The sequence below is a fragment of the Crocodylus siamensis genome, chromosome 8 (assembly GCF_052110815.1).
Source record: "Crocodylus siamensis isolate JL-2025a chromosome 8, ASM5211081v1, whole genome shotgun sequence".
NCBI classification, from domain to species: Eukaryota; Metazoa; Chordata; order Crocodylia; family Crocodylidae; genus Crocodylus; species Crocodylus siamensis.
Window position 1 is genome coordinate 38,695,695 of NC_143402.1, and position 12,051 is coordinate 38,707,745.

At 48.5% G+C, this 12,051-nt stretch overlaps 1 protein-coding gene across 6 annotated transcripts in view; it reads right to left on the bottom strand.

Annotated features, from left to right (window-relative positions):
• NOX1 (NADPH oxidase 1) overlaps positions 1-12,051 on the bottom strand; it is a 26,189-nt gene continuing 14,138 nt past the window's right edge. For 3 of the 6 annotated variants that reach the window (XM_090061288.1, XM_090061291.1, XM_090061289.1), the window contains 12 exons: positions 8,254-8,349; positions 7,701-7,811; positions 4,666-4,750; positions 4,313-4,458; positions 3,989-4,170; positions 3,444-3,582; positions 2,903-2,995; positions 2,323-2,558; positions 2,047-2,209; positions 1,647-1,793; positions 1,255-1,379; positions 1-565 (listed from right to left, as the gene is read on the bottom strand). In XM_090061288.1, the coding sequence (XP_089917414.1) occupies positions 439-565; positions 1,255-1,379; positions 1,647-1,793; positions 2,047-2,209; positions 2,323-2,558; positions 2,903-2,995; positions 3,444-3,582; positions 3,989-4,170; positions 4,313-4,458; positions 4,666-4,750; positions 7,701-7,811; positions 8,254-8,349 (1,650 nt within the window). In that variant the 3' untranslated portion in view covers positions 1-438. Of the gene's footprint in view, positions 566-1,254; positions 1,380-1,646; positions 1,794-2,046; positions 2,210-2,322; positions 2,559-2,902; positions 2,996-3,443; positions 3,583-3,988; positions 4,171-4,312; positions 4,459-4,665; positions 4,751-7,700; positions 7,812-8,253; positions 8,350-9,980; positions 10,067-12,051 lie in introns of all 6 variants that reach the window. The other 3 variants (XM_090061292.1, XM_090061290.1, XM_090061293.1) reach the window with 3 other exon arrangements.

Consider the following 12,051-nt stretch of genomic DNA (forward strand, 5'->3'; position numbering starts at 1 on the left):
TGCATTCAAATCAAGTTTAATAATCAATATGAGCCTTTGTGCTGGTGCCACAATCAACTTTGAAAGGGAACAGATTCCATTAGAAAGTTAATTTCACCTTCCTTGCATGCAAAACCAATGCAGAGCAATCTCTAGGAATGGAGAAGGCCCACTCTTCTCATCCCAAAAGGGCCTGTAAAGATTGGGGCATACAGGGAATAGGCAGCATTGGTACATAAAGCTCAAGTGCTTGTCCCTTGGAGGGATGCCATGTCACATCTTGAATGTCCTTCATATTTAACAGTGGGGAAGGCATAGTTTGAATGGTACCATTTCCAGTAGCATTGCTTGGTGTGCCCTTAGCAGCAGCCAAGTTCAGTTCTCAAAATGGAGGTGGAGGATCAGATTGCTCCCAATGAGGCCGTGGTGCCACAGAGCTAGGCAAATTTTTCTTTCAGCTTAGAAGTTCTCCTTGTTGAAGTAGAATTTGACCTTCCTGGGGTCCAGCGTGGAGTACTGATGGCAACACTTCTGCAAACTCTTTGCTAAAGCTTCTGGCCCACATAAGAACACACCCACCACAGACCTGCGTGGAACAGAAGGCCATTAATGCCCTAGCTAAATCATTTGTTTAACTTATGGCTCTGGGCTTCAGCTGCCTTAGAACTTGTACCCCTCCTAGTAATGGACCCTGTGAATGGTGCAGCCCATAAAAAGGAATACAGAACCATTTCTATTGCAGTGGTTAATATTAATGCAACAAATTAACCTAAAGAGAACTCAGAGGTCTGCACTTTTCTCCAGCGTCCCCTTCCTCCATCACCTCTACCTCAGTGGAGGCTGGCCTTGTTACAGTGTCCAGAGGGCATAACTGTTGTGTGGGGAAGGTGGGAATAAGTGTGACCGTGCAGGGCAGCTTCACTTCGCATTGTTTCCCTCAAGGAAACTTTTTCACTGTCCAACTGAAGGTCCTAGAATTTCTGGTCTCTTAAGTTTAGAGCAAGCCACAACTCTACCTGAAGTCAGTGGAGGTGCTAGCACCTGTATAGCTGAAAAAAACTTCTCTTAATAGTACAATGACCTCAGTCCTTCAGGCAATTCAATCAGCTGGGTGGTGTGGAGTATGTGGCACCTAAGGCCCCTTGCTTGGCACCTCAATTTATGGAAGCAGCAGGAGATTCAGACTTGGTGGGTGTACTGTATGAGCAGGCCAGATGGCTCGATGGAACATTTCTAGATCATCCAGCTCAAGCCGTGGGATGCTGGGACACTCACTTGGGGTGGGCAGTGGCCACTGCAGAGAATTCATTATTCCACATGGGTCTTCCAAAGGAGGTCTTCTGTTTCAGGCCTGTCACCACGTCAGTGACAGTGTCAAAGTTGAGCACTGCATGGCCAGCCTGGAGTGACAGAAGATGACTATTAGTATAGGCAGACATCCTATCAATGTCTGGAACCTATCAGACAGCATGAAGCCTGGATCCCCATCACTGCTGCTCTGGTGGGTGACTTAGAGGTAAAAGCCCTGTCTGGTACACATTTTAATCCCAGTAGTCTTTAACATGGTGCTTTCCCACATCTCTGACGCAACATTCTCTCCCATTGCTTCTTGTGTCAGATTGTTTTCCCACTCCTACCATGAGAGCATGCATGTGTTTGTGACTCACAATGCTATTGTTCCACCCGGTGAGAAAGAGTCTGTAGTTCAGGAAGTCTGCTTTGCCAGATTCCTCCATCTCTTGCTCCAGTGATGCAAGCAGATCATTGAACCAGGCAAATGCACCCGTATCCCGACAGAGCCAATAGAAATAAATCTGGGACCCAATGATAGAGAGAGGGAGGGAGAGAGAGAGATGTTTTACTAAGGGTAGCAGAGCTGTGCAGTGGAGTTGAGCAGAGATGGATGAAGTGTGTGCGTTAAAAAGGATCCACTCTCCAGGAAGGCTGTAGCTACATACCCAAGGATGTATTTGACTTGGAGAGATGCAGTTGAAACACACACGAGGCTTCTGGGGTGGAAGGCCTAATGAAGTGTAGGGCCTACCTTTCCCACATCACTATGGTTACCTTCTTGGTTTTGAGACTCTGGTCTGCTTGTTGGAACTTATACCAGATTGACTTCAGCACAGAGGCAAAGGGTGTGACCCCAATCCCTGCCCCAATCAGCATAGCAACTTCATACTGGAACACATCTTCACTGGCTGTGCCGAAGGGGCCATCTACTTCAATCCTGGCAAGATAAGGCAGGCTCTGGGTAACAGGAGGATGCCACCTACCTTTGAACCACAAAGCAAAACTGTACAGATTAACTGGCTTCCTGACCCTAAAGCCACCCTAGCCTACCTGGGTATTTTTGGTTTTTGCTGCTGAAAGGCATCAATTATATTCTCTGTCCAGTCCCCTGCTGCCCGGATGTGGACAGAAAAGAAGTTGTCTTCTGGTGCAGAGGTCAGGGTGAAAGGATGCCACTCAAGGACAGAGATAGAAGGACAGTTGATGAAAATGTACTGTCCCACTTCCATGTTGAAGCCCTTCTTATGCATCTGTAGTTCCAGTACTTTAGATGGGTGCATGACAACCTGGGGAAAGGCACATTAGGAAACAGTTGGCATCTCTCAGCCCCCAGAACAGCAACATCACTGCTAATCACTATTGGCCGAGACTGGAATGACTGAGAACTCCCCGCTGCCGGTGCTACCCCATCCTGCTGGAATAGAAGAGAACAGGCATTCCAACAACCAATCTTCCTTCCCCTTTTCATTCTCACTCCTGCTGGGCCAGACTGATAGGCCCAAACTCCCAGCCACTGCACTATTTAATACCCTTCTATAGCTGGGGAAAAACTTATTTATTTGGCTCTGTAGCTGGGTGGACAGATAAACAGTATACCCTTGAGGAGTAGGGGATGTAGCCAGCCACTTACCTTTGTTATAACAACCCTCTGTCGAGAACGCCAAAAACGTAAGACACGCTCAAAAACATAGAGGAGGATTGGTGCCAACACCCACTTCCAGGACTGTGGAGACAGAGTGAGCAGTAGTGAGAGGATGGGCCTCAAGTGGTAACCTGGTGCTGGACCCTGGTGTCCCTGCAGGGAGGTTCTCATATCAAATGCTCCTGTATAGTTTTTGGGAAACATGTCCCTTTTGCTACCAAGATTGTGGCTATATCCTTGTATAGGATGACATGAGAACATAAGGACCAGTGTTAGAAACCCACTCAGATGAAGACAGGCAGCTATGGCAGGACTGGGATGGGTTTGATGTGAGATGCTTCTCTAGGAGACAGGAGGTAGCTTGCAATACTGGGAGGGGTGAGCAGCAGGAAGTGGAAGGAATAAGGGTTAAAAAATCTCTCCCATATGCATGTCAGTGGAATGCTTTATACCCATCAGGGAGGAGAAGGGAGAGGTCTATTACACTCAGGCTATCCTTGTGTTAGCCACTGTCTACATGGGGCCTTACCTCTGCTGGGATGCCCCCAAACTCTGGTTCCTTACAGTGGTGGTGTGTGCTTCTCCCATCCCTGTATACAAGGTACTGTGCACAGTGCTGGGGGCTGTACTTCTTAAGGCTTTCTTCTGTCTGCCCTCGAACAAGACCACTGGGAGTGAACAGAAGTGTCAGTCCAGCTCTCCTGACCCAGCCCTGCCTCCTTGCTTTGCTCTCATCAAAATAAAGGTAGGGCAGGAAGGGACCTTGAGACCTCACTGTCCAGCTAAGGTAAGGGGAAGTGCTCAGCCACAAAAAGGAAGCATGTGATAGCTGGGGAACAGCTGAGAAGAACAGGAGGCGGGGCAAGTGTGTCATTCAGATTCTGGACTAGGGTGAGCATATGTATGTGGGTGTGTACAAGGCAGATGCCTGTTTGGTAACAAGGGTGGCAATCAGATGTTCAGTGAGGGGAGATGATAGGAATGCAGCAGGTGGCTGACTGACTGGGAAGCACAGAACAGAGGGGGAGGAGGCTAGAGCTTTCTGGGGGAATGCAGCTTATGGTGGTGCCTTACGCAATGCCATGGATGACGAGGCCAGCAAAGTAGATGATGAAGAGGTGGTGTGTGTACCAGAAGACCTCAAAATAGCTTCTGCGAATGAACTCCATGGAGGAAGTAATCATAAGAATCAGCGCCACGGTGATGATCACACCAGTCAGGCCTGGGATGCTGGTGAAAGTCACGTATGCTGGAGTCTGTACAGAAGCAGACATAAGTATGGAAGTGAGAGGTGGGAATGGGACATTAAATCTGTAAAGGAACAAAAAAGCACAGAATGATACCCCTGGGCTTTGTGGCAGGGTCTCACTTCTCCCACAGCAGGCTCCAGGCACTTACCGTGCTGTTGGAGTGGATGGGATTTAGCCACTTGTCACTTCCATCCTGGTGCAGGTCAGAGAGGACAGAGGAGAGGCTCCCGTCTGCAGCCTGCTGGCTGTCATTGTAACGCTCCAAGTTAAACAGGTGAGCGATGGTGTGGACAGCTGAGCAGCACAGAGAGAGAAAGTGAAACCTTCTCTCTGGGAGACCATCACCCAGAGTCAATGATGCAAGAGGCAGAATGGCCCCCATCTCTGGTGTACTAAATCCAGGCCAAGTTCTCCAAGAGGAGACCAAGCTCAGCCTGTGCTCAGACTGGACCAGCTGTTGCATCTGCTGGTTGGTAGCAGCAGCATGTGGACTCAAGTTACCTGTCATTATGGCGAGCATGTAGGCCAACAGCTTGTGGAAGGTGAGGTTGTGATCCAGCTGCTTCCTCATGGTCCGCCTGCACAACTGGGGGGAGGGGGTCAGTGAGAACAGGGATGTTTCCAGGGAACAGACCCGGGGGGCAAGCAGAGCAGAGCTGGTCCCCACCAGCCCAGGGCGCTGCCTGCAAGGAGACTTCATTGCTGCAGCTCCATGTCCCTCTATGATTTCCATGCCCCTATGTAAGGAAGATGTCACTCCAGAGATGTTTCTGGGTCCATGGAGGGAGAGAACTGTCCTTCTCCTCACTGGAGCATGTGGGGAACAGATGGACCCATTTTTGCACAGAACAGGAGGGATCAGATACAGCTGTTTCCTCCCTCTGAAGAGTGGGCCTGTCCGCTGCCCCTGATAGCTCCCCGCTAGAACTGCTCTCAGGCTGGGAGCAGGAGCCTCCTAGGCCAGAGGCAGATCAGGGGGGCAGAGGTGCCAGAGGCTTAGGTGCATGGCTAATGATTGGTTGGGAGTGGACAGGGTGAGGTGCTGGGGTGCCCATTATTTCACAGCAGGGAGCGTGTGGTTCCATGCCTAGCTTGCTGCACACACAACTCACAGAGCGTAGAGCAACACTGCATTAAGTGTAACATGACAGCTGGAGTCACTGCCCGCTGCTGATGGGTGTGGCTACCAACGGAGTTATACAGGGTTACACGCAGTGTTCTTAACAAGTGTGATAGAGCTGTTGCATCCTGTCTACCTGTGTTATATACCGAATAGCCATAGGAACCAGAATTCCCCTGGTTGTGTATGAAAATCAGTCCCCAGTCACCAGACAGCTGCCCTAGCCAGTGTGCCCTGTCTCGCCACTTAGGCATGTATGCCACTGAGTTGTCCCCTTATTGTGGAACCTCCCTTCAAACTCCAGGTGGCATCTGCAAGGGCCTCGAAGCTCCTTGCTCATTATGTTTTTTGCAGCCTAGCCAGGCCTGGTGCTGTCTGCCAGGAAGGGAGAGGGACAGTTGGTTAGGATGTGAGACTTTACTAAACTAAGGAAAAGGCGGCTGGAGTTGAAGGGCTAGGAGGCCTGCTACAAACAGGGCCTGTTTAGCCTTGGTTTGCTAAAGTCTTAGGAAGAGAGGGCTAGGGGCACAGAGCTTCTAGTCCAGCATTTCTAAACCCAAAAGTGGGTTGCAAGGATATATGAAATGTCATGAGCAAACCTTAAAAATGGATCAACAAATTTTAAAAATGGATTCTCCTTTAAAGGAGAAAAACATAGGAAACTGTGGCTTTTCCTTTCCAGGGCTGGCAGAGTTTCAGCCTCCAAGGGGCTGCTTGAGGCCCCCATATCCCCGCACACACCCCACCTTCCCCATACACCCACCCCTGCCCACATGGAGGGTGGGGCTGGAGCCTAGGCACAAGGAGCAGCCAGTTGGGAGTGAGGGGCACTGGGTCAGCACTGGCTATCAATATTTACAGATGGGTCCTGATACAAAAACAGTTGAGAATCACTGCTCTAGTCTATCCAGAGGGAAGAAGCAGCACTGGGAGTGGCAATGAGTAAATCAAGTAGATGCCAGGGCTTGTGGGGAAGCTGGGACCACTGGCCTCTTCCCTTTCCTCCTCCCCTGGCATCCTTGGGAGGTAGAGTTCCCCTGCTGTGTGCACCAAAGAGGGCTACCAGCACAGTCATGAGGGTAGTTCAGCAATTGAAAACCAGAGCAGAAATCCCTCAGGATGTTCAGAGCTGACCCTGGGGGCAGTAAAAATATTCTGGAGCCACCGTCTCTCACCCCATTCTCATTAAAAAAGTTAGGTGACTGTGGTGTCGATGCCTACACGGTCAGATGGGTCACTAATCGGCTGGAGGGCCGCACCCAGAGAGTGGTGGTGGACTGGTCATTTTCGACCTGGAGGGACATGGGCAGTGGGGTCCCCCAGGGCTTGGTCCTTGGGCCTGCACTGTTCAACCTCTTCATCAGTGACTTGGACGAGGGGGTGAAAAGCACCTTGTTCAAATTCACGGGTGACACTAACATGTGGGGAGAAGTGGACATCCAAGAAGAGAGGGACAGGCTGCAATTAGATCTGGACAGATTACAGGGGTGGGTGGATGACAACAAGATGGGTTTCAACACTGACAATTGCAAGGTGATGCACCTGGGGAGAAAGAACCAGCAGCATACCTACAGGCTGGGGAACTCCCTTCTCATCAGCACAGAGGCAAAAAGGGATCTTGGAGTCATTATTGACTCCAAGATGAATATGTGCTGACAATGTGGAGACGCAGTCAGGAAGGCTAACTGCACCTTATCATGCATCCATAGATGCATCACAAGCAGGTCCAAAGAGGTGATCCTCTCCCTCTGGAACATTAGGTAGGCTGCAGTTGGAGTACTGCATCCAGTTCTGGGCACTGCACTTCAGGATCGAGAGAGTCCAGAGGAGGGCCAGTCGCATGATCAGGGAGCAGCAAGGCAGGCCCTACAAGAGGAGGCTATGGGACCTGAACCTGTTCAGCCTCCACAAGAGAAGGCTGAGAGGGGATCTGGTGGCAGTCTGCAAGGGGGACCAGCAGGCAATGGGAGAGCCCCTGTTTCCCCAAGAACTACCAGGAGTAATGAGGAATAACGGCCATAAGTTGACTGAGAGTAGGTTCAGGCTATAGAACAGGAGGTACTGCTTCACAGTCAGGCCAGCTAGGACCTGGAACCAACTTCTAAGGGAAGTGGTGCTCACTCTTACCCTGGGGGTCTTCAAAAGGAGGCTAGACAACCACCTAGCCGGGGTCATTTGACCCCAGCAACCTTTCCTGCCCATGGCAGGGGGGTTGGACTTGATGATCTGCTCAGGTCCCTTCCAAACATACCAACTATGAAACTATAAAACTGTGTGATCTCATGTGTGGGCTTGGATCTGGATCTGAATGGCAATGAGTGCTTGCAAAGCTAGGATTTACCCCACCCACTTCTTCCCTTGGGAACAGGTATGCTTGCAGGGCAAGGAGGCGGGGTAGGGAAGCCCCGTCACTCACCGAACAGGTGCCTCTCAGGAAGGAGAGCAGGTTGCGACACACTGGTGACAGGATCAGCATGCTGTTGAAGTTCAGGCATTTTGCAGATGCCCGGGCCCATGCCAGGGCTGACTGGAGGAGGACAAAAAGTGAGTAAGGGCATCCAAGGACAGCACCAGCTTCACACATTGGGTGCCCACAAGTAACTGCTGTCACTGCTCACAACTGTCTGAATTTGGCTGTAATTTGGCCTAAGGCTCTGCACACATCTAGGGTAAAGGTAGATTTTTCTGTTCTCTCCTGCTTCAACTGCAGTAGGTGCTCTGCCCCTGAGGGCTGTACTCCTGTGCATGGCAGCAGACTGGCTACAATGGGATCCTAGGAATAGCTTCCCTGTTTGCCTGGAGGGTAAGGCAGGGTATGGCCTATCTCCAGCCTGAAGTGGGAGTGTGAGGGGGAAGGTCTCCTGCCCCTGGAGTGGGAAACAAACTCCCTGCTGATTTTGAAGTGCTCAGCAGGGGAAAGGAAGGAAGAGATAAAGAAGGAAGGAGAGGAAGAGAAGAGAGATCCTTACCCCAAGGATCTCTCTGGTGTAGTAGAACTTCTCATCCATGTCAAACATCAGGAAATAATACACAAACAGGAAAATGTTGATGCCCAGCCAAGCAGCCTAGAGAAGGGGAAAGAGAAGTTATAGTACATAGGAGACAATGTCCCCAAAGTGAAGTGTGTGTGAGTGAGGGGGAGGGAGTGAAAACAAAAAAAGTCATTGAACCTTAAAGAGAAGCCCTTATGTAACATCACAGTCATGAGAGCCAAATCCTCCACAGGGAAGAGCAGGAAGCTCCTTTAAGGACAATACGCCTAGTGCCAGTTTGTACCAGGTGCAGGTCGTAATCACTGCCCCTAGGTATGCAGCAGTCAGTCACTCACAGCAGCAATGTCAGATCAACCCACTGATGCTAGTGCCACTGTTTGAGAAACCTTGTGCCTGATTTTTGAGGTGCTGCATTCCAGTGGCTCCCCTGAAACCAACAGGAGCTGTGAATGCTCAGCACCACACTGGTCTTCTCTGAGAAAAAGTCAGCCCTGCAGCATCCACGTGGTTAAGAGCCTGATTTTCTGAAACACAAATGTTCATAGCTCCTATTGAGTCATGGGGAGTGGGATGCTGAGTTCATATGAGGATGCAGAACTCAGCAGGCTGAAGGAACTTTCATTCTCACATGTTCCTTATGTTGGCAAACCATGGGAGGCAGGCAAGTTCCCATGGCCTGTCTAGGACTACTCTGGTTGGAAGTGAATGGAGTAAGGCCCTGCCTCCATTGCTCATTTCCCTGTGACCTAGGGTGTGTAGCCTCTGTTAGAGCAGTGGTTGAACCAATAGAAAGTCCAGCTGATGCTGATGCTTGTCCCATAGGGCCCAGACAGGCTGTAATCTGGCTCTGGGCTTCAGTTGACAACCAGAATGAAGCAGTGCTGTCCAGTATTTTTGGGAAAGGCAGGGGTGGGTACACATATGTGTCCATCCTTTGTGGACAATGCAGTGCACACTGCTCCCTTCCAGCCCATCAGATAGAGTCAGTAACAGACACTCTGTGGCCAGCTGAGAGCTGTTGGCAGGTCTAGATGAGAGGAACTGCTTGCTTTAAACCTAGTTCCCACCTCATTACCACTCCACTCTCCCCAGGCAGTGGCACTTGCTGGTGTTTGTAGTCTCTGTCTACGCAGAAAGAACAAGAGTTGAACAGGTCACAGAGACTGATCTCTGCTCTCATCCCTGAGTCCTGGCAGAGCACAGCTAGGCAGAAGCTGTTGGGCAGGAGCCACTGCCAGTATTCAACTGGTCCCCGCTCTGTGAATATGCCCGGGGGCTTCTATCTGCCATGCTGTCAGGGCTGCACCTGCCCAAAGTACTAACTTCTCTTACTACCTTAAGCAAGCAGAAATCCCCCAGGGACAAATCCCGCATCAAATCTCTGTGCTTTGGTAGTGACTGCTGGCTGCTTAAATTACATATTGATCCTGTCCCTGTCTTCACACAGGCAATCTCCTGGGCGCAGGGTTTATTCACACAGAAGCAGCTGCAGGATCAGCCTGGGCCAAATTCTGTTTTCTGTGACCTTACTAGCTGTGGTGCAAGAACTGCCTTTTCACCACCACAACTGGGAACAGAAATCTGATCCTCCCCCTATCGTTACTAGAAGCTGAAGATCACCCCTTTCATTTTGCATCGCTATTTATGTTGTTCAGTAATGCAGGTAGTTACACAATAATTGGCATGAACCTGTAAATACTTACAAGTTACTATATAATTAAGGGGAATTAATATTTGATTATCTCTCAGTGGAATTCAGATGTTCCCAGTGAAGTCTCTGCGTGGGAAACTGCAGGGTCAAAGGAAAACAGAATGGAAGCATTAAAGCCCAGTCTTCAAAGGCATTAGGCATCTGCCTAGGAGTTAGGCACCTGCGTACCTTTGTGGATCTGAGCCTTATAAAAAAATCTTACCAAAACACACAAGTTACGTACTGTTGGTGAGATACCTTTATGCTACCCATCAGCCTGATGAGAAATAATAAAAACAATGCATTTTTTTAAAGAAAGCTTCCTTGCTATAACAATTATTGTTCATTACTTTGCTCAAGCCAAATTCAGCAGGCCTAAAGAAAGCAAACCTTCCCCTAATTCTACTAGGCATTAATGAGGCATTAACAAGGCATTAACTTGGGCCCTTCAGCAAGGGGTCAAGAAGGAACTTAAACAAGTGCATAACTCAAACTAGTGGTTCTCCACCTTTTTTGTATCAGGGCCCTTTTGTAAACATCAGTGGTTAGTCCTGACCCAGTGCCCCACACTCCTAACCCACTGCCCTCAGGCCCCAGCTCCATGGATCTCTGCCAGCTTGCAAGGGAAAAGCCAGTTTCCCACATTTTTCTCCTGAGAAGGAGAATCCATTCTTAAAGTTTGTTTGCGACCCTTTCATATATTCTTGTGACCCACTTTTGGGTCACGGCCCATGGAGAAGTCTTGTTAAGTTCAGTGCAACCACTAGTGCCAGACAAAATGTGCTCTTCAGGCTCTGTGAAGAAGCAGGGGTCTGGCTGGGTATGTGGACCTGATTTAAGAACAAGTCTTTTCTGTTGCTTGACAGCAAAGGCTATGGGCTATTTTCCATAGCAAGTACTGCAATGCTACAGCAAGAAAATCATAACCATAGGTGGGGAAAAAATGGAAAAGCAGGTGAAAGTTTATGAAATAGCTAGGCGATTGCAGTGTAGCAGTCAAGAATGAGGAAAAGGAAAAAGAGAAAATATTTAACACGGCAGTGGGGTTACTACTGAGGAGAATGTTCTTTGTCATTTTTCTTTGAAGTAATCCTTAAATATAATAAAAGTTGAGCTAAGAATCTTAAAAAAATCTGTGAATATTAATTCAAATTAGAAACCAGACTGGTTGCCCCTCAATTGTTTTTGCTTTCCACAAACAAGTCAGGTTTAAAAGAGCAAATACTCCCAAGAAATAAAGAAACATCAGCACTTCCCAAAGCCACATTTCAGATTGTACAGCACACTGTGAATGCATCTTGTAGAGATCCAGTGGGTGGCTACTTCTTCACTTGTCCAGTCAGGACACAAAAACAACAGTGACCAACTTAGGCAGTTGCTCAGCACCAAGCGATGTGTACATTTCCAATATCAGCTATTTGTAGCACTGTTTGTTTTAAGTACAGTGTGTTGAATTTTTTCTTGTAAAATCAGTATTTACCAGAAAATGAAGAAAATTTCTAGAAAATCACATTTTTTCCCTAAAATTTTGCAATTTTATCTCAGGAAAATTATTTTTTATCAGGCAAACAATTTTCTTTCAAGAAAATTTGTTTTGGGTCATGGTAACACAGACACAAACATTTGGGTGGATTGAACTGAAGTCTTCAGCATGAGCAATATAGATGAGACATGACTCTAGCTGGAAAGCCTGGCCCTTAGAGAAGAATGAGGACCTAAAGCACCTAAACCATGCCTGTGAGATACCATGGCATATGAGACTTACTCAGATAAAATGTTTTGATTCAGTTCAATTCACCTATATATGTGTGTGTGTGTATGAGAACTGTTTTGATAAAAATATCAACATGAAGTAAAAAATATTGAGAACTTTTCCTCCCATTAAAAAATATTTTGATATTCTGGCCTGATGTCAGCTGAAAACTGGAATTTCCCATGTGATAGAAATCCTACTACAGTAAAAGCTCTGTTATCCGACATCCCCTGGGAATGGGGGATGCCAGATAACCAAATATTGAGTGGCCCTGGTCGCCACTTCTCCCGCTGCATCTGGGGTGTCCCTCCGCCCCTTCCACAGGATTGCT